Below are 23,440 nucleotides of genomic sequence, written 5' to 3'. Positions count from 1 at the left end.
TGCAAGGTTTTTTAAATGCTAATTCCTAACTATAACGTGTGTGAAACCTATGTTTTTTTTGTGAATTTGCAAGCTTTTTTAAATGCTAGTTCCTAACTATAACATGTATGAAACCTATGGTTTTTTAAAGTGAATTTGCAAGGTTTTTTAAATGCTAACCCCTAAATAAATTATGTTTTAAAACCTGTTTTTATCATGAATATAAATACAACATCAAAACACTCAAACAAAGATTTTTTTTGTATGTTTTTGGCGTGCGCGCAACGTGCGCGCACCTCTTCACTCAGTTTGAAAAAACACAAAATGGCGGCTGAAGGGTGCGAGCACCGTGCGCGCACCTCTCGATTTAAAAAAAAATCAAAAAATCTTTTTTTGCCCTTCGAGGTCCTTCAAGGACGCCCTGAGAAGGACTAGGGGGTCAGGAAGTGTATACCCTGCCCCCTTTTCCTGTTTTCCACTTTTGTTTTGAACTCTCTTCTGTCTCGGGGGTGCGAGCACTGTGCACGCACCTCGCGATCATTTAAAAAAAAAAATGTTTTTTTTGCCCTTTGGGTTCCTTCAGGGACCCCCTGAGAAAGCTAGGGGGTCAGGGAGTCTCTTCACTGCCTCCTTTACCACGTTCTCCGCTTTCGTTTTTCACTAAGTTTTGAAAATACACAAAATGGCAGCTGAAGGGTGTGAGCACCGTGCGTGCACCTCGCGATCATTTTTAAAAAACAAAAACATTTTTTTTTCGCCCTTTGGGGTCCTTCAGGGACCCCATGAGAAAGCCTAGGGGGTCAGGGAGTCTCTTCACTGCCTCCTTTACCACGTTCTCCGCTTTTGTTTTTCACTAAGTTTTGAAAATACACAAAATGGCGGCTGAAGGGTGTGAGCACCGTGCATGCACCTCGCGATCATTTTTAAAAAACAAAAAACATTTTTTTTCGCCCTTTGGGGTCCTTCAGGGACCCCCTGAGAAAGCCTAGGGGGTCAGGGAGTCTATTCACTGCCTCCTTTACCACGTTCTCCTCTTTAGTTTTTCACTAAGTTTTGAAAATACACAAAATGGCGGCTGAAGGGTGCGAGCAACATGCGCGCACCTCGCGATCAATTTAAAAAAAAAACATTTTTTTTTCACCCTTTGGGGTCCTTCAGAGACCCCCTGAGAACGCCTAGGGGGTCAGAGACTGTCTACCCTGCCCCCTATTGTGGCTTTCTGCTTTTGGCCTCTGCCTGGGACAAAAAATGGCAGCCAACCCTTCCTGATTTCCACTGATTCGTATGTTGACAGACGTCTAACAGCAAATCAGAATTCCGCTCGCGCACACCCGTTTCGCGCACTGTGCGCGCACGGGTGCGCACACGGTGCGCGCTTATAGATATATAAAAATTTTAAAACTCAATTTTCTCAAAAACTACTGGAGGGATTTACACCATTTAAACTAAAGGCCCATCTGCGAACCAGACTCTACCTTTTTGCCAAATGTCTTGTAATTCCGTTCAGCCGTTCGGACTGTAGCCTTGTCTAATCGTCCTATGGAAAAATTTCCTCAGCCCCCACTTAACGAATCCCCCCAAAACTTTCAGGGAAGGAGCGGGCCATCTTCTTTGAGAAATTCGCGAAGATTCATCCACCGGCGCCAAAGTTATTCCCAATAGAATGTTGCGGATTTCCTATGGCAACTAGGTCCTAACTATAACTACCCACTGGCGACCGCCAGTAGGTAATATATATATATATATATATATATATATATATATATATATATATATATGTTCTACTGGCAGCCGCCAGTAGATAGTTATAGTTAGGACCTATTTTCCATAGTTAATCTGCAACATTCTATTTAGAATAACTTTGGCGCCGGTTGACGAATCTTCGCGAAATTTTCAAAAGTAATGGCCAGCTCCGGTACGCTCCTATCCTAAAAGACTTGGGGTGATTTGTCAAAGGGGGGTCCAAAACCGTGTTTTACCCGTGCAATTTTCCATAGGAACTGTTCATCGTGGCTACAGCCCAAACTGCTGAACGGAATTACACCAAATTAGGCAAAGAGGTAGTCCTTGGTTCAGACTCGTGCCTTTTGCTCGCACCCTAAGCGCACCCTGCCGTGCACGAGCTGTATTCTAATTGGCTGTCAACACTCCAAATCAGGAAGTGTTGGCATCTATCTTGAGCCCTGGGGCTCAATGTAATTGACATTGCGGGGGAGGCACACTTCCCCCCCCGGGGACCGCCACCCCGGGGCTTAGTTTTTATTAAATTTTTTTAAAAACCTGTGTGGGGGTGTTTAACCCCCCCTACATGCTCCGGGGACCACCACCTCCCCGGAGCTCGAAATATGTAAATTGGGGGGTCTGTGACGGACCCTCCAGCCCCGGCGACCACCACCCCATGGTCTTTGAAACAGGTGGGAGGGGGATCGCGTGGCCCCCCACCTGGAGCCCTTGAGGGCCCTGGGGACCACCACACCCCAGGGCCGGCTCCTGCAGTGTCCCGGGGTGTCCACCCCCAGGACACTGCTGTTTGCAATGGCAGGGCGGGAGCCTCATGGCTCCCACCCTGCCATTGCAAACTGCTTTGCTTCATTGAAGCGAGAGCAGGGAAACCGACAGTTCGTGATGATGTGAGTTCACGTTGTAGGATGCCTCATGCATCAATACTAAAAGTCCCAGAATGCTGTAGGATATTCTGGTAAAAGTACAGGGGTAGTAGAAAACCTTATGCAGGACATTGAGCATATATATATGTATTTATATATTCAAAGTACATAGATGTGGAGTTAGGAATAGTAAATGTGTACTTCCCTATATGCACCTACCTCCGATACTTTGTCCCCCGATACAGACCACCATCGATTGTATTCCAAAAACGTAAAACATTTTCTTTTCTATTTTATAAAGCAGCCTGACAGACCTCTTGTATTCCTTATGGTTGCAAATGACTTTGGTGAGATGTAGTGATCACAAAAGACTACTAAAACATAGCTAGATATTTTGCATGGTACTTTAAATGATGTGGTTCTTTCTCATGGATTACTTTAACTAGGGAAGGATATTTCAATCCATGTTGAGTTCAGAGTGCTGTAGACTCTCTGTCGCCACGTGTATTTATGTATACATATTTGCATAGTTTTGCTACAGTCTTCCAACTAAGCTTTCCTCTTTTAAAGTGAAGAAGCAGCGTCTTACATTGCTACAATTTTGTTCCACTAATACCGCTTGGTACCTAATTCTTACAGCTCATATCCCTGCAGCACAAATAGAGATAGGCTGAAGATTCAGATCCATAGAGAGTGGCAGCACCCAGATCCACACAATTCACTCTGCAATGTGTGGCCGTTAAATTACCAACAAAGTCCATTTCGAGTCATGTGAAGGTGTAATCTTACAATCGCTTATGGAACCAAACTTCCATTTGCACTCAAATCTGTATCAAAATAACCCCCGACACACAGTACTTTGAGTACTTGATGGCAGTAATTAAGCATAATGTTAAATTGATTTGAAGCACTTGTGTAGAACATTAAATGAAGATATGTAGCTGCTATAAAGCAATCGACATGTGTGCCCTACCAGCATGCCGGGCAGAACTATGAACTTTTGCTGGGACCACTGTTGGCAGCTAGTCGAAGCATTTGCTTCAGGGCTGGACTGACAATTGTGCCCATGGCCACATCCTGGTGGCAGCCTCCTGAACCTGCAGTTGGGTTGAAGGTTTTTGCGAGGACACATTTTAGTTTCCACCCTGGCCCTGATTTCCATGGAAATGCTTCAGTGAGGTGCTGAGTGCCTACAGCAATGGATGGGATATATCCTTATCCAAAGGGACCAAGAAATCGTGTTGTGTAAAATGTTGCTGATTTCTGGCATAGAGGTATGAAAATGTAGACAAATGTTCCATGCAGTATCAGGACAAAGTGTCAGTGTTAAGAGGTTGCTGCAGGATATTCCATAAAAAAAGTGAATGATAGAGTATGGTTTATTGTTTCCAATTGATGCGTGAAGAGTGCAGTGCAGTACAAATGTGGAGGCTTCACCCTTCTGTGAAAGAATATGGTTTCCTTTATGATACCTATGCATAGAATATGAGCAGTTTATGGTACTTAAATCTAACACATCGCAAAACAAGTGACAATGCACATTACTTCTGCAGTATACATTACGCAAGCACTCAAACTTCACTGCACCAAGAGATGCATGTAATGTTCTCTTTAAACCAGGACTGTTTATATTTATAGGGCATGTTAGAAGACTGTAGCAGCTTTCAAGCTCTGCCTTATAGTCTTACATATCCTTTCTCATTTATGGATATTTTAATCCTAGGTATCCATTTTTTATGTTTTGCTTCAAGTTCAGGGTTATGCGGTTCAGAATGTCAGGAGCCTGGAATCGTACGAATGTTAGACTCACCGTAAAGAGTACAATTACTTACGTAAGGTCAGAGTTCAGAACATTTATATGAATTTGAACACAAAGCTTCCCTTGTGAGTTGCTGATCATCAGTGTAAATGAAACAAAGTAATTCTATAAATCATTGAATAAAAAGAGGTGGAGGTAGCCAGTTAGGCAAAATAGTAAGGCATGAGGATTGGGATGCAAGTAGTATTGAAAATATGCAGCAACAAGATGAGTTATCACTTTCTGAGATCTTAACACGTTGAACACTTTTGATCTTTGTGGTCAATCGGACAAAACTGTATTATGGTTGGGGCTGCTGCAGAGGGGAGATAGAGTAATTTCAAGTTAGTTTTGCCATGGACACTACATTTGTACTTAAGCTCTAAAAGAAAGAAGGGACATAGCTAATTGATTTGCTTTCCCTGTAGACTACTACATGTGATACAGTGTAATCAATCTCCAGGGAAAGTTTTTCAAGATCAGCAATTCCTGGTTGGGCTCAGGTTAACCCCTTCGACGCTCATGACGAGCTGGGCTCGTCATGAGGTAGCCTCCTCGCACGCTCATGACGAGCCCAGCTCGTCATGAATAAAGGGAATATACAATTCTCAGCACAGGAGGGGAATACCATAAGCATTCATGTGGTTAAAGAGCATGGTATTGCAAAATTGAGCCCTTTCTCCTCAGAACGGTTGTGATGTCATGTAGTGAAGCATTGCTGGAAGTGTTTAATTCAGGTGCAATCAAAGTCACTCAAACGTCTTGGGTCTAAACTGTTAACTCTAGTGTGTTGTCTTAGTTGGTAATTACCCCACTAGCATTAGAATAAGGATGCAGTCCCATCCTGCAAGTTTAACCCACTTGGTGGATGACTCAGTAAACCTTCATAGTTCATCTTGTTATAAAACAAAGTGGTGATGCACCACAGGCAAGGGAAGAATTGCTGTGGACTCACTGACCTTTTAGAACTAACAAACCTTGAGCTTCTCTTGAGGGTTGTCCTTCAGATAGGTGGAACTCGATGTTCCATGAGCGGTCCCATGTCCCAAGAACATGAAATTCGGCCTATCTGGGGGAAGTTATTCTTTACTGAGTAACCAGGAGGGAGAGGCATGCTGTTAAACACAACTTTAGGGGCACCTTCTTCCCTTAAGTGATGCAATAGGGAAGAATGCAAACACTTGCAGTGAAGTGACTCTAAATGACCAGGGAGAATCTCTAAAAGCTTTAATGTAGTCTGCCCCACCATACAGATGAACTATTGACTTAATTGTCAGTGCTCCTTCAAATAACCCCACTACCACTCTTCTGTCCAAGGATTCCAGGTCATGTTAGCTTTGGGCAGCAAGTACCACCACATCATTCTAACAAGGCATATATTTTGCTGGGCAGGGGTGGAGATGGTACTGTCATCTGATGGATGCTATCCTTCCTTTTGCCCCATCTTGTATTTGACCTGAAGGAGACGGAACCTCCCCATGCCAAGTTTCGAATCAAGACCCTGGAGTTAAAGGTCAATAAGGTATAATCTGCATTATGATGATAATTTATTGAGTCCCCCCCCCATTAAAAATGTGTTAGAGCAAGCATAGTAATTGCTAGCTCAAAGTGCTACTTCAATTTAATGAGGGGCAGTTATCACATAGACAACCAAAGGTTGAACTTCGATGCACCAATTGGCAAATAGTTTCTCCTGTGAATATACATGGCGTGCAATGCTACTGGCACAGGAAAAGAAACTTTTTACCTTTGGTGAATGTTTCTGGTGGGCACTTCATGTTCTCACAGATGTCCCACTTTTTGCAAAACCTCAGACAACAAACTGGATCTGGAAACTCTTTAAATGGTACTAACTCCCCGGCATTGGTATGTGACACCATGCAGTTTCAGCTGCACATGCACACCACCTCCACATGTGATATGTCTGACTCTCTAAAGGTAACATCATGTACTTCTCATGCTTGTATAAGGTAGAATGTAAGACGAGAAACCAACAAAAATCAAAATATTAGGCAGTGTACAGAAAACACAAATAACTATCACTCACCATGGAAACATTTTGATACCAAAATCACTAAAACCAATTCTCCGAATGGGGAGGAGAGCAAGCTGCTCGAAATCTGTGGGAATACCACCAGTTAAGGCATGGTGTTAAGATATACTTCTTCCTGCACATTCCTGACTTTTTCGATAAATCACTTGGCACCGATGAACTCCAGTTAAAAGCATCTTTTTTGTATCTTGAAAATAGAACTTGAGTTTTGAGACATTGAAAAATATATTCACTGACATTGACAGCCTTTCAGGCGCAAGAATATTTGTCTACCTGTAGGTTATCGGCCAAAAATAACATTTTGTAAATTTGTTTTACGTATAGTAATGTATTTACAGACTTTCATTCAGGGATCATATTTTAGAACAGGTTATACCCATCATGGAGTCATTGTAGAAATACCTTAATTACGACTGGGTAGAGTAGGAGTTATTTGATGACTTTATTTTCAATAAAGATATGGTGACAGTAGGCACTGAAAAGGTGTGTGTTAAAATAACATTTGCTACCAGAATACCTTTTCCCAACAACCTGTGAGGTAAGACAATACATGCCTTTTCTACAACATAGTATGTTTTAGTACTGCTCTCTGAATAACTCTATCTTGAAAATGTAACTCTTTAATATCAAAACCTGCAGTCACCAATGATTAGCTTGATAGATTTTGATCGTGTCGTCTTTTGCTCTTTTGACATGTATTTCTTTTTGTTGTGTAATTCAGTACAGGTTTACCGCACTACCCATACCAGGATCGAATTTTAGTTTTTGTAAGTCGTGTAGAAAATAGTGTGGTTTGGGTTGCTGTGAGTGTGTTCTATTCTGTTTAAGCTTTATTTATTTTCTCCTAAATTGAATTGTCCTTTGCATGTTTTAAATAAATGAAACTACCGTTGTTCTGTTATCTGCAAACTAATGTTCAGAGTCTGGCAGGACAACAGAGGTCTGCAAAAACCTATCATCTGGGACCCATGTTAATAATCTGGAATCACAGTGGAAAAGAATGGAAAGTAATTCCTTTAGCTGATAAACAAATGCCACACGCACTTTGAGCTAGGGAATAATCCCCCAATGGCATTGGAATATTTTAGGTAGCAGTAAATCCATTGAGGTCATGCTGTATGGTCCCAATACCCAACAATTGAGGGTCTACAAAAACGGTAGCAAAAATGTGCATTTAAACGTACCTTGCACTTTATAAACCATAAGACGTATCTGTTACTTATGTCTAGCACACAAACTTGAAATTCACCCTGGAACTATTGCAAGTACTCCTATTGCAATATCACATTACATTTACTCTGATTGACAGAGAATGAGTAGACATTAAACCATACACGAGTTAATTACACCCAAATCACCAGAAGTAGGATTTCTGCCAAATTCGGTGTAATTCGAATCAGCCGTTTTTCGCTGTTCAGTTTTTCTAATGGAAAACAGCATGGGGAAAATACGTTTTGGAACCCCCCACCCCCCTTTTTCTCTGCTTTCAGTTGACGGAGCACCCCGAAACACTTGAGGAAGGAGTTGGGTAATTTTTGGGGGAAAAGTTTTGTGAAGATTTGTGTAAGGGTGGCATAGTTTCAAAAAATGATTTTCCTATGGAAAATTGGGCCTTAACTATACGTACCCAGTGGCAATATATATAACCGTTGTGCTGGATACCTCCACGGACACAGGGCTGGCTTTGCCCATTGCACCCCCAATGGAGGGGAGTGTATAATTGGCTGTAGTGATTAGATGTGCATTGAGGTCCTAGAACTACAACTTGATTCAGTTGAAGTCAAGACATATGTTCTCACTTAGGTCTTCCTCCCTGGGCCGGCATCATGTGAGACCTTGTTTCTATTTAAATGAAGCCCTGACTGACACCCTTGTGGGTGTTTGGGTGAAGATTTGCTCTTGCATTTGCTCTTGCCCACCAGTAGACGGGAAGGAGCCCACATGCAACAGACTGGCACTGGGTGATCTGGGCTTTCTTACAGAGAACTTGACTCCATACAGTTGGGTGATCCAAGCTTGCATAAGAAAAGTCAATTCTGATGCATTCCCCACAACCCCTCCAGCCAAGAAGTAAAAAAGGACTAAGGCATTAAGGAAGTGTATTTCCTCTCCCGCCACCTTGGCTTTCAAGTCAGCCAATGCGGTCTACCTCTTAGGCCCTTATAGCACACCCTTTGGGACATGGCCAATTAGATCTTCCTGACTGTCTTGGAGGAGTTTCAGCCTTCGTTGGATCAAACCATTCAAAATGTCCAGAATGCGGCTAAATATATCAGTAGGGCTGGATACTACTGACTTCTTGGGTTGTGCCCTGGGCACTAGTGTGGAGCTCTGCCGCCACCTGTGGATGGGATCCACTGGCTTTTCAGGGGATATGCAGGCATCCCTAATGGATCTGCCCTTTGATGGGTCCTTCCGCTGGCAAAAAGGCTGATTCTCCCCTCAAATGATTTAAAGAAAAGAAAGCAGAGCCACAGGGCATTGATTGGGCCTTTAAACTCCTTCTTGACAGTTTTCCCATCAGTACTACCATTATAAGGCATATAGACACTGCCAGGCCCCTCTATCACCACAGCAGTCACCCCAGTCCTTTCGTGGGAAGGAATGGAGATCAAGGAGATCTCACGGAGACCACCAGGGCCACTGTTCCACCAAGTCCACTGCACCTACAGTATCAACCTCCAAGCTGCTTTTGTTTGACCATAGTAGCACCCAGCCACTCAGTGTAGAGGCAGGATCAGATATTTTCCTCCAGACTGGCAGGCCATTACATCCAACAGATTGGTCTCTAGATCGTTCCACATGGTAATGCCCTTCCATTTCTTTTCGATCTGTCTCAGTTTCCTCCCACATCAGAGAAGCTTTCAGAGGAGCTCCATTTCATTTTGCGGCAAGAGGTACAGGCTTTACTGAAAAAAGGGCATTTGAGAGGGACCCTGCTTGGCTATAGGGGTGGGTTGTTACTTTGATTTACATATGCCAAAAAAAGATGGATAGTTGCTTTGGACCTGCAGGATGAATACTTCCATGTGCTCATTCTGAAATCAATGAATAACAACAAAAGAGTGACTGTCAGTGTAATCCAAAAGTGGTTACACTAGGCGAAGAGGAGCAGAACCCGTGTTTGTAAAAGGAACGCTCACTCACCGACCTGGTCGGTGACATGCTTCATCATAGGGTTCCACCAGAGAAGCAGAATGCTTCCCTGGTGTGCTTCTACGCCTGATTTACAACGGAGCAGGCAACTTTTTAGAGGCATGTGTGCAAGGTGATAGTGATAAAGTGAGATTAAAAGGTGTTTGGTGCTAGCCCTTTAACTGCTTTATTAGAGGCTGACCAAAGACCATTAAAAGGGGTGAACGGAAGTAAGTTAGTTCTGTAAAGTAACTAATAATATCCGATTTATAAAAAACTGGTCAACATGTTTCTGCTTTAATATGCCATTAGCAAAGCATTCATGGCTGGTGGAACCCTATGATGAAGCATGTCACCGACCAGGTCGGTGAGTGAGGGTTCCTTTTACAAACACTAGTTCTGCTCCTCTTTGCCTAGTGTAACCACTTTTGGATTACACTGACAATCACTCTTTTGTTGTTACTCATTGATTTATAGGGGGTATAAAAGTGTTTTGCTCCCTCTCTCTCTTGTTGATTGAAAGACTCATTCTGAAATCCACATATAAGATTCAAGTGTGGACATTATCAGTGTGCTGTGCTTCCATTCTGCTTTACTAGCACTCCTCAGAAGTTCATGAACGTGATGGCGGTGGTCTCCAGGTTTTATATACCAGATTTTCCATACCTCGATGACTGGCTGTTGAAGGTGGGCTCGTCACAGTCAGTCATGGACCACTTCCAGATGATGGTGAAATTCCTGACATCCTTGAGGTTTTCAATCAGTGAGCCAAAATCACATCTGACTCCTTCAAAGAAGTTTCCTTTTATTGGAGTCATTCCGGAAATCGTGCGGTTCAGGTTCATTCCTCCATCACATAGAGTCCAGGACATTCAGCCTATTATCCAGATGTTTTAGCATTGAAATCTGCTAGAACAGCTCTGAGGCTTCTTGGCCTGCTGGCCTCATGCACCCTGCTTGTACACTTCACCCAAAAGTGTATGCAGCCTCTGCCTTGACATCTAAAGTCTCAGTGGGCACATCACACATGAAACCTGTCGGATGTCATCCACATTTCAGAGGAGAATGCAAAGGATCTCCAGGGGTGGTTGCAAGACAGCAACTTGACAATCCACACCCCTCTGCCTCACCCACCCAGAGCTGACACATCAATGGATGTGTCCCTGCTGGGTTAGAGAGGTCATTTGGTTGAGGTGGAGATTAGGGGACTTTTTGGTGGAAACCCAACTCCACATAAATCTGATGGAGTTGTGGGCCACATACTTGGCGTTGAAGGCCTCTCTGCCTCTCTGCCATCCATGAAGGGAAGGCGGGTGCATGTTCTCACGGATAAGACCACCACAATGTGGTACTGCAGCAAGCAGTGCTGAGTAGGTTCTTGGGTGCTGCACCTCTGGCGTTGGCCTAAGCACCAAGGCATCTCCCTGATCATGAGCCATCTGTGGGGATTGTTAAATGCCATAGCAGTGGAGCTCAGGCTGCGATGCCTGGTGGATAACTAACGATGATTATATCCTGAGGTGGCATATGATAGCGTGAAAGTAGGGAGAACCCTGCCTAGATCTTTTTGCCACTGTCAAGAACGCTTAATTTCAAAACATGTGCATGTTGGAGTTTCCATGATTGCTCTCACAAGGAGACACATTCAGGCTAGAGTGGAGCGTGGGACTCCTGTATTCATTTCCACCATTGCCTCTCCTGCACCAAGTTCTAAGGAAGATCTTGAATGACTGAGCCCACGTTATGGTATAGCTTTGGATTTGGCCGGGATAGTGTGGTGCCAAGAATTTCTAGTCATGAGCATTGGTCCTCCAATTAGACTATGAATTCTGGTGAATCTTCTGTCACAGCATGGGCAAGCTACACCACCATGCGTGGAGATTATGTGGCGACACTTGGGTGTGTTTGATTTATGGTTGTCATCCTTGCAGCCAGGCATCCCTCCACAAAATCTATTTAAGCAGGGTGCTAAGACACATTTGTGGTCTTGCAGTGGGCACTACTAAAGGTTATTTACCAGTTTTTCCGGCCTTACTTAAATCAGTTGTGATGGGGTTCACTACAGCTTTGACTCACATGTTCCCTCCCAAACTGTTTGTGATGCCACTGTGGGTTCTTCATTTGTTCCTGTTGTTCCTCATATGCTCTCCCTTTGAGCCAATGCACAGCTGCTGGCCGCATCTTCTGACTCTCAAAACCATCTTCCTCATTGCAATCACTTCAGCTTGTTGCATAAGTGAGCTCCAGGCTCTCTCAGTGCAGTGGCCCTACACAACCTTTTTTCCACACAAACTGTTGTTGAGACCAAGTGGCTTTTTTGCTTAAAGTCATGATACCTTTTCACGTTGGTCAGTCCATCACCCTTCCAACATTCCTTTGCAAGCCTCATCCCTTGATAGAGGAGGAGGTTCTCCATTGTCAGGACTCCTAAAGGGCCTTAACCTTTTGCGTTGATTGCACCAAAGACCACCTGGTGAACAATTAGTGCTTTTTGTGGGGTTCTCTAAGATGAAGAAGGGTCAAGTGGTGCAAAAAGAAAGCCTTTGTCAAGGTGGATAGTTCTATGCATTATGTATTGGACAAAAAGCAGCTTCTGGAAGGACAAAGGGCTCATTCCATGGCCAAGGCTGCTCCCACCAGGCTGGCATGTAAAGTGCCTGTCCATTGCATTTGCTCTTCATGATGTCAGCATCAGTGCACACGTTTACAGAGCGCTACTGCCTAGACAGTCGGGTCCGACGGGAAGGCCATTTTAGCCCATCTCCAGAAGGTACTGCTTTGGTATCTTTTTAAAGGTGAGGATCTGCAGTTAAATGTATCCATCAAAATAACCAGTTACTTACCTTTGATAATGCTCTTTCTGGTGGATGCTCTTTCTAACCACAGATTTTTCACTGCAAGCCCACCACCCTGTTTTCTGTAGTGGTCTCCTTTCACCGTCTAGAAAAGTCCGAATTTAGGGATCTGCCCACTGGTACCAAAAATTCTACTCTGCGACTGAGGGCACTAAAAGGGTCATTCAATGAACTGACGTCAGCAGGCAGGGGTGGTGACAATTTGCAGCTTCGCCTAAGCACCTCTAGGGCTCAAATTAGGTTGATGCAGAGCCGCAAAATGCCAAGAGCACGTCATTGAAAACCTCTGGGTCTAGTCTGGCACCAGGGGAAATCCCCATGAATGTATGATTAGACAAATAAGCTATTATATGGTTAGACAAATAAATTATTTTAAGCAGATCCTAGGGCAAACTTTCCGATTATCGCATTCATGTTCTGCTGGTCCCCTCCACTCCAACTTATTCGTGCAATATAAGGAGTGTTGCAGATTCATTTAGCAGCTGTGTTTCTCAAAATTTGAACGGACATCTCTTTTTCACACACAAGAAAAGCCACATATGCATTCCAACCACGCCTTGCTATACTACTGAACCAACTATTGTCCAGCGCATTTGCATGGAATTAGAACACATTTTGTGGCAATACTATTCCAGCCAGACAAAAAATAATTATTAACTTGACGGCTTGGAGATAAAACAAAGTCAGAACAACACTGACAAGAGCATCCCTAAATCCACCCTCAGATGCTACCATCAGCACATCAGGCCATCAAATGCTCCGCACTCACTAGCTGCATTGAAAGCAGCACCAACAGTGTCAAGGACATTTTTGTCATATGTTAGTAAGCTCCACCAGCTTAACGCCCCTCTGAGGCCCTCTGCACCCAACTGTCCCTATTCATCAGCCACTAGATCACAAGCATCTATGAAAACTTAGAGCCCCAACCAGACCCTTTAAACCCTTGTGGCCCTCCAACCCATGTCTATCAACATCCAGAGGACCCCCCCTGACCACCTGTTGCACTATCATCACTGAAAAAAACACAACAACCATGCGGGCCATACATTCCAGAGCATCCTTGAACCCATGCCCCCACCATGTCTTCATCAAAGGACTGGTCCCCATTAGTGCAGCCTGAACCCTGATCATGAATGACTGAATTATCACAGCCCTCTACCTGGCTGCCTAGCAACATGCCATAGTATTCCCCCTCCAAAGGAAACCCTCAGCAGATCCTAAGACACTAGCAAACTACTGGCCTAGCTCCCATCTCCCCTATCCAACAAAAGTTATTGAAAAGAAGATAAATGCCTAGCCACCCACTTCACTGACAACCAACTCCCTCAAACCACTCAATCTCGATTCAGACACAACCACCTTAAAGAAACGCCCCACATCACCACCATGAACGACATCCGGATAAACATAGACAGAAGTGACACCATCGTCCTCGTCCTGCTGAATCTTTCTGTAGCTTTCAACACCATCTGTCACCCTAACCTTATCAAATAACTGCATAAAGCCAACATCCAAGGTCCTGCACTTCACTGGATTTGCCCCTTTCTGACAGGCCGCACCCAGTCGTTCAACCTGGTCTCCTTCATTTCGGACTAAGTCAATCTCATATGTGGAGTTCCACAATGATCCTCACTCACACCCACTCTGTTCAATGCCTACATAACCACAATCACCAGCATCATCCAGCCCCACCAAATCAACATCATGTCCTATGCAGATAACACATAGCTCAGACACTTTCTATCAGAGAAGACTCTAAACACCCAGACCCATTTCTCCACCAGCATGACTAAAGTCACAAGATGGATGAAAACCAACTGCCTCAAGCTCAACATAGACAAGACAGAAGTAGCAAACTTTGGAAAAGACACCCCTCTCTGGTACTTCACTCGGGGGCCTTCCAAACTGGCACCCAAACCCCTCCAGGCAACCCAAGCCAAGAACCTCAGATTAATAATGGACAACCAACTGACCATGACAGGACTATGCCTGGGCGGTAAATTCCGTTCCGCTCATGGAATTTTTGGAATATGGGTAATTCCGTGATCCGCGGCTTTGTGGAATTTTTTGCGTGTTCTCACTTTCAAAATGCGTGTTTGCAAGATATTTCTCCCCGAGCACGCAAACAGCGTTCGCGAACAGGAAAAAAGCATTGTGAACGGGCGGAACAAGCAATTCTGTGTGTTCAGTGGAACTTTTGCGTGCTCGAGGAGATTTTTTACCATTTTGCGGAGCTTTGCGTAGCGCGACTATGCAAGTTCCACCCACCCCTCGACAGGAAAAATGAGCAGACTCTCCGTTTGCTTCCTCCACCCACTCTAGCTGCTCAAGAAGCTCTTCAAATGGCTCCTCATAAACACTCACAGAACCGTCACCCAAGCCCTCCTGACCTGCAACCTATACTACATCTAAGCACTCTATGCTGGAAGCAGTGCTCAACTGACCAGAGTGCTCCAAACCATGCAAAACTCCCTTCCAGGCTAAACCGCCAAACTATCACCCAGCATTCACATCATCCCACACCTCGAATAGGTCCACTAGCTCCCAATCCACAAATAAACACTTCAAACTCTTCTCACACACACACACAGCCTCACACAACATTGGTTCCACCTGACTCAACAACCTCATACATTTCCACAAACCTACCAGACACGTCTGCTCAGCTGGAGTCCTCCGCTCACACATGCCCCACATATACAGAACTAGATCCTGTGGTCATGCCTTCTCCTACCTTTAACTCAAAAATGACTTGCTCCTCCACATCAGAGCCACATCCTCAGCTCCTGAATTCTGCAAAAAACTGAAGACCTGGCTCTTCACCTAGCCCTGACCGAGGCTCAGCCCTGACAATTCCTGCTTCAGTGCCAGGTACCCTCCTGGGTGAGTTGTGCGCTATACAAATACGCTGACAAGTTGTTTCTGCAAAAAAATCTATCAGACCTGCTGGTGGCACCAACTTTTCAAACTGCATTTTCCCTCGCAGCCTTAAATCTAGGCCTTCATATGCATTTACTGGAGGTTGCAAAATGCCTCCTGCCTCAATATTTATGAAGTCAGTGTTTTGCAATCTCCTGTAAATGTGCTTTTGCAATGCACTGGATTAATACATCAGCAGCATTGAAAAATGAAGTGCAGATGGCATATGTAGTAGTGTTGAAAAACACGAAATGGTTTGCAACCAGCCATTTGAACATCAGGCTCAAAGATTCTCATCAAAATTTAATAACAACAATGGAAAACTGGTAATTGCTTTAGCTGGTAATATCTACTCAACTAGGGAAACACTAGCGTGTTGAATTTGTTAACAGAGGACAAAACTGAAACAAGGTGTCACAGTTAGGAAATTAAACATTTTCACAACAGAAGTAATAAATTTGTTTACATGACTAAATATTTGAAGATATTCATTAAATTGGTATTCTAAATGCTTTTCTATTTAAGATATGGATAATGTCTTATTTGTATTGCAAAATAAGTAAGCCAATATAAGCATGAGCTCAGAAATTGGAATTCTTCTGCCATCTAGTTGAGGGTGCCATCTAGGTGAGGGTGGAACTTAGTGAAAGAACAATGTATTATTCATATCTGTAAATGTTTTTTGGAACATGCTTCAAGAATTTTGTATTTATTTTATTTTGAAAGTTTTATATAGAGCGAACATGACTACAGAGGGTATCAGAGCGCTTTACAGATTGTGCAGCAGGACGAGTACATGGAAACACTAATAATCAACATATTGACAAGTACATAGACTTAGACTGTCCAACATTCTCAAGAGCCTAGCATCTAGGACACAATGAAACAATGAAAAACCTAGGCTTCTTGGCACCCATCTTTGGGTGTTTTGGGGGAAACCTTCTGTATAAAATTGTCCATAAAAGGCGTTTTCCTTCTTTTCCTTCCCAGCATATTTGATGAGTGGTTGAATGGGTACGAAGGCAAACTTAGTATAGTCAATATAGAAATGAACCCTCCTTTACCCTCCCTTGCCTCGTCTTCACCCATAAATAGTCCAGCGAATGCCGAAGGAAAATCAGATCAAATCTATGCCAGTGAAATGTCATTAGGTAAACAACCAGGTGTTCAATTCCTAGTCTATGCGAAAGTGCCCATTTTGGGACCTTTTTTACAAGCCCATTGCGCTCCCGGTACGTCACTTTTTCCCATATTATAAGTGCGCGCCGGCGGCGCAAGAAGCTTGTAAATAAGCCTCTTCGTTTTTATATTTCTTTTTGCACCGTCATTTAGTTGTTCTTTGTATTAGAGCTGGTTGCATCTACCACCAATCTCTGCAAAAAAACTACGTGACACTTCATGAATTTCTTCATATTTTCAGACTTTTCAGGTTTAATGAAACGTAGCTTTATGTTATCCTCCATAGCACCAAGAAATTAATTCTTTACAAGTACATTTGCTTAAGGGATAACACCTGTGCAAGCTAATTATTATTTCTCACAATGCAAACAGTTTAGAGCGCACATCTGAGTTGCATGGTTAATGGTGAAGCAGAGGTAGAAGCAATCCGTTTGGTTAGTTTGCATGTTGATTTGCTCTTCCTTCTCCACAAACACTAGGGGGTCCATTAGGATGACGGGCGGACTTTGTCCGCCCGTCATCCTTGCGTGGATTGGGACCGCCCGCCATTAGGGCGGGGGTCTTGTGGGTGGCATTAGGATGTGGCCGCCACAGTGGCGGCCGCATCCTTCATTCATAACATTGTGGCGGGCGGTGCACTCTGCACCGCCCGCCACAATGCTATGAATGCTTGCATGCATTTGCATACGCAATGCGGCAGGCACCGCGCGGTGCCTACCGCATTGCATATGCAAATGCGGAGGGGTACCACAGGTACCCCCCGTGTGCACCCTCCACTCCTCCCAAAGTGAAGACCGAATGCCTTTCCGTGGCGGCATTGCCGCCACGGAAAGGCATCTGTTTCCCCCATCGTAATATGGCTGGCGGTGTCTGTTAGACACCACCACCATATTATTTCTTTTCCGCCCCGGCCGCAAGGCGACTGGGGCGGAAAAACAGCGGACGGTCTTTCCGTCCGCCGCAGTCCCCCCGCCATACTAATATGGCAGGGGGGAATTCAGGAAACGGTGTCCGGCGGAGTGCCTCAGCCAGGCTGGCGGTGGCTACCGCCAGCCTGGCGGAGGCAATCCGCCCGACATCGTATTGGGCCCCTAGGAGTATATAAATTTACAGGGACATGTGCACACATAGGGGCCGATTAGGATGGCGGACGGACTTGCGTCCGTCCGCCACCCCTGAGTAGGAGGGACCGTCCGCATGGGCAGCGGCGGTCCCTCCATGGCAATTAGGATGTGACCGCCAGGGTGGCGGTCACATCCTCTATTTTTAACATTGCGGCGGGTGCAGCTTCAAGCTGCACCCGCCGCAATGTTAAAAATGCATGTGTTGCATTTACATGCACAAAGCGGCAGGCACCGCACGGTGCCTGCTGCTTTGTGTACGCAAATGCAGGGGGGTACCATAGGTACCCCCCATGTGCACCCCCCACCCCCCATTCACCCAGGGGGCCCGCAACGGGCCCCCAAAGTGAATGTCCGTATGCTTTTCCATGGCGGAAAAGCCGCCGTGGAAAAGCATATTTACACCAACATCATAATATGGCGGACGGTGTCTCATAGACACCGCCTGCCATGTTATAGCTTTTCCGCCGCGGTCGGAAGCCGACCGCGGCGGAAAAGCGGCGGACGGAATTCCAGACCCACCAGCCATCCTAATTTGGCGGTGGGTCTTTGGAGTCTCCGCCGCGGTTTTTCCGCATCCTCCAGGCCGGCGGACACTTCCGCCGGCCCGGAGGATGCGGAAAAACCGCCATCCTAATCGGCCCCTTAGTTTGCAACTCTCTGACACTATGAAATGTTCATTTAGAATCGTGCTTTTTGAGAATAACTTTTTCTTCAAAGGGACTGCAGTGTTTATCTTTATTCTGGTTTAAAGAGTGCCGGACATTACTGTAATTATCTTAGCAGGTCAAGAACACCAAAGAGTAGAAGACTGTAACTCAAACTGCAATTAACTCACAAGCAAAACAAGCAGTATTTTTTTGTTTGGTCTTTCCTTCTTCATTTAAATTTTAAAAATGCAAATATAGATCGTATTACTGTGAATCCTGTAGGCTAAATAAAAACTTGACAAAGTAATTTAAATGATAAATGTATTATTTCAGGTAAGGGCATGGGTTTGTGTGCTTGTCCTGCAAATATGTATGATGCCCGTCTAATTATACGGATGTACATTTTCTGCACGTCTTTCCTTAATGTGAACATTTTAGGAGGAAGAGGCAGTCTGGTGTAGCCAATCGCCTAGTGGGATTCTTCTCCAGGAACAGATGCTAGCAGAAGAGTACCTCCACTAATTATGTGCAATAGTTTAGCTCACCCACACTCTGGCACCCATCCTTTGACCTCGATCGCTGCGTCCAAGGTTTAGAGAGAGCATTAGGGCTTGATGTGAGCTGCAATGGTGTCTAATGTCTGGGCCAGTCCAGGGCTACTGATATGCTCTTATTCCCAACTTGGTTTCAAGGCCGTTAAATGATTCTTATGAATTGTAGTCTAAAACGAATGTCTTTCTGGAACTTTAGCAGAGAGAGCAAGCCGCGTGTTTTCTCCTTTCGTTTAATATGAATAACCCAAGAGATAAACCTAAGATCCCGTTTTGTTCATAATGTGATGGCTAAAATTAAGGACAACATTTCTAGGGCTCGGTCTTATGTTTTGGCAGCCATGGAAGACGGAAGTTATATCCCCGAAGGGGTTCTGTGTAGCGTCCCTTAGCGTTATTTGATGTCCTGCGCAGCCACCACTCACCAAAACAAAACACAGGTTTTTCATTTCAGTACTTAGTGAATTTTCTGCAAATCTATGCGTCACATGATTTTGATGTGCACATTGGCACAGCGATTTTCAAAGGAACTACAGCTATCTTAAAAACTTTTGTAGGTTTTTGGTTCAGATTACTAGCAAAAGATAAACATGTTTAACAAATGGCGTTAATATGACGATAACATTTTTGAAATAATCATGTCTGCTGTTCCTCCCATAGGAATGCAGGTGCTAGAATGGAATGGTATTCCCCTGACAGCAAAGACCTATGAAGAAGTACAGAGTATTGTTTGTCAGCCAAGTGGGGAAGTTGAAATATGTGTAAGACTGTGAGTTATTCTCCATTTCTCTGTTTACATATTTTCTGCTGCTTGTACTTTTTTTGATTAATGTAATTTTGCCAACATTTTTATTCAGTTATATAACAAATAACAACCATAGGCATTAACCCTTAGCAATATATCTGTGTATTCGCTGTTTATATTGGGTAGAGGCCTATTTACAGTTAATGCTTTAATTTGCCTTTTTGATGTATGCCCCCTCTTTCCCTTTTTGTCCAAATTATAGTTTATGTTTGGTTGTTACATATCAAATTTCAAAGAAGCACAACACAGCATCAATAAACAGGCCAAGGGCTGCCCAAACTCAACGAGCTGAACCAATGTTCCTATGATTCAAATGTGTACTGATGGGTACTAGATATAAGTTGGTGCACTGTAGGTTCAGCTTCTTTTAGATCTCGTCCTGTTTAATGGGGAAACTCATCATTTTAGTTCTGTACTGCCATTAACATTATGCACCATGTGTACATCTGGCTGCTACCTTCACCTATTTTGCATTGACTATACAAAATCACTTTTGTCGTAGCCCACTTCAGCATTTCTGCTAGCAGTCTTTTAAGCAGGGTGTGTTTGCAGACTTCCACGCCACGGCTGTCTTTCACAACACGAACAGCAAACCCAGGTCTGTGAGCCTAGTTAGAGTTGGTAGACCCCCCCTGTACAGCCCAACCGTGAGTTATTGGAAATAAGAAATATTTTTATGAATAGACACCAAAACAACAAATATCCAATTTAGGGAACGGAAGATATGAATTTTGGCAGATTAACCACTTTATAGTGCTTAAAATCATATAGTGTTCCTCTGGGACATCTGGTCATGCTTGACCGGGACAAAATCAAAGTTCTAGATTAACCACAATGGTGCCCTGGTCAGATATACTAAGCAGGAGGCCCCAGTCAAAATATTACTTTCACACTTAGCAACTTTTCTGGAGCTTTTTCTTCTGACATCACTTGACTCACTGCTGCAGGCCAGGTTTGGAGAGGTTTCACAGGCTTGACTTTCTGTAAGTCTGGATCTCCGGAGCTTTCAACAGGATGAATCTGAAATCCTAGCCGGATCTCGGTTGAAGGTAGTTGGTTTGACTGTCAACATCGGGTTGGTCACCTCATGGAGCTTTTTCACAAAAATTGTTCAAAGTTCTCCAAACCTCAGGAGGTGCTTCCTGTAGTTCTCCTTGTTGGTTCACAGTGTCCAAATGACAAACCTAAAGGTCTAGGATCTCCTGGATGGTCTTTGGGATGTCTGGACTACAATCCCCACCATGCACCTGGCCAAATCCTTAAAAGTCCACTGGAAGAACTGCAGGATGGGGACTCTTGGCGGAGATGATGCAGGTGGCTCTGTTAACTTGTAGCTTGCTGGGAGTCCACTCCATAATCCTTCTTGAAGCAAGATTCAGTCCCCAGGGCTATATTACCAGATTGTGCAGCAGATACAGTCCTTAAGAGTGCAGGCCTATGAATGCAGATCCAGATTTCAGCAGGGCAGTCCTTCTTCTCCTTGTAGTTTCAGGCAGCAGATTTGAGAGACTATTCATCTCTCACATACTTATTCAGTGTTGTAAGGCGGCAACCAGGGAGGGCACCTTTGTCCAATGAGATGCTGATGCCACCTAATAGCGGGACAACTTCCTCCAAAGTGTGGCATCTTATTGTCTCACAAGCACTTCTCTTCCAAAATCCACCATGGATGATTTCTCTCCAGAGGACTAAGAGCTGGCTAAACCAATTCATAGTGTGGCTTATTTCCATTAGCTTTCCTACCCCTGACCTCTGCAAATTCCTGTCCTAAGCCTACCATCTGACTGGGGCACAGGATGTGGGGGATGATAGGTGTGCCTGGCATTCCTTACTGATTTGCTTTCTTTGAGCTCATTTTGATTTACCCAGACCCCTCTGTATGACCATCCTCTGCAGTTTCAGAGCTCTCTCGATCAGAAAACCTCTGCTCCGGCCAGGCCACTAATCACCTAATCAAAGCAGCCTGGCTAAGCCTGTTAAGGCAGATCAATCAGCAGAAACCACCAGAAGGCTAGATTTTGGCTCACAGAAGAGAAAGTTATATAACTTCCCTTATGTACTAGTTATGATAAATTCAACAGTTGTAAGGTGTTGGATTTTATCAATACCAATCTTTTAAGTCTTTAGATGATATATTTTTACTCCCTTCCTAGCAATAATTATTCCTAAAACAAATGTGGCAATGCTAGCATATGGAGCTACGCATCTTCAATGGGGAAAAATGAAATGGGCTGTTTTTCTCTCACCAGGGCATATAAAACATATTTTATAAGGTCCCTGGTTATAGTTACATGGTCCTCACCCCTGAGATACACCCAGGGGAGACCTTGGGGGTGTCTAATATGTAAATATAACGTAGATTATTACTTTTAAAGGACCCATAACACCAAAGTCGAGTTTCCATGCAAATTTACATTTAAAGACCGTCTGGACAGCCAGGCTGCTTTAAAATGACAGCAGGCCCTCCACAGTGCACACATGCAAGTGCAGGAAATCTGCTGGTTCTCTAAATTTCCATGCCCTATTATATACTATGGACGTATAGGTAGGCTGAACCCACTAGCCCTATTATATACTACGGGCTTATAGGGGCTGTCAGTACCAATTCTGATAGTGTACTTTTAAAGACAGACTGCAAGGCAGGACAGCCTTCATAAGGACAGCAAGCCAACAGCAGCACAGGCATGCAAGTGCAGGAAATCTACTGGGCCTCTAAACCTCCATGCCCTATTATGTACTAGGGACTTATAGGTAAATTGCAACCCCTGGTCCTATTCTCTACTAGGGAATTATAAGTTCTGTCATTGCCAATTGTAAGTGTACCCTATTACATGGACATTTTTAAACATAGCAATTGCCCGTGGACTAGTTTGCAGAGCCCATGGTACAGTCAGAGTCAGTTACCACCAGTATCATTCAGCAACACGTGGGGGTTAACAGGTCAAAGGGATGACTTTCTAACAGCCATGTCTTTCTTTCAGTTAATTTCTTTTAAGGTATAAACTTTGTGATCAGCAATAAACATGCCAGTAGTAAATAACATTTGCTTCATTTATATTGAGTAAGAAATATTTGTTTTGAAAAGCCAACTTTTTTTCTGAAACCATATGAATAAGCAATAGTTATATATAGGTATAAGAGGTCAACACAATTACCTTCACGCTTCTTTGTGAATTACATTTTCTGTTCAAAGTATTACCAGTAAACAATGTTGTATTGCAGTATTTGTAACTGACGAACGTTAGAACAATTACTGAAAAATCAAATAAAGAAGACATTGGAATTTAAACTGAAAACATGTTGTGTGTTTGGGGGCTGGTTGCTTTCATTAACCCATCCTCATTTATTAACTGGATTCCTTAATTAGAGTGTTGAATGCAGAGAATAGATTTTATCTCAGGATTCCTTTTGTTTTCTGCAGGGATCTAAACATGTTATCAGATTCAGAATATCCCCAGCATCTGGAACTACCAGATCCAGCAAAACCTGGTAAGCGAAAATGAAAATAAATCTAAATGTCTCATATCATGATGCCAGTGTTTATCATTGTACTTAATGAACCTAATTAAATGTACCTAGAGGATGATACACATAGTTAAGTAATTCACTGATTCTTCATTTGCTTGTGTCATGTAATAAGAAATATTCACTTGGTAATTTAATATTTATTTCGTATTATAATACCTTTTGAAAGTTGGAAGCTTATCAACATAAGCATTCATGATAAATTCAAACAAGTATGATAGTGGAACCTTCATTGGTGAAGCACCTAACCAAAATAACCAAAAG

At 43.7% G+C, this 23,440-nt stretch overlaps 1 protein-coding gene across 1 annotated transcript in view; it reads left to right on the top strand.

The window, feature by feature from the left end:
- PCLO (piccolo presynaptic cytomatrix protein) overlaps positions 1–23,440 on the top strand; it is a 1,621,199-nt gene that overhangs the window by 1,006,910 nt on the left and 590,849 nt on the right. The window contains exons 12-13 of the mRNA XM_078674179.1: positions 19,507–19,615; positions 23,073–23,140. Of these exons, the coding sequence (XP_078530305.1) occupies positions 19,507–19,615; positions 23,073–23,140 (177 nt within the window). The remainder of the gene's footprint in view (positions 1–19,506; positions 19,616–23,072; positions 23,141–23,440) is intronic.

Source organism: Lissotriton helveticus, chromosome 1_1, assembly GCF_964261635.1.
Source record: "Lissotriton helveticus chromosome 1_1, aLisHel1.1, whole genome shotgun sequence".
Lineage (NCBI taxonomy): Eukaryota > Metazoa > Chordata > Amphibia > Caudata > Salamandridae > Lissotriton > Lissotriton helveticus.
This window is presented reverse-complemented; position numbering and strand designations above follow the sequence as displayed.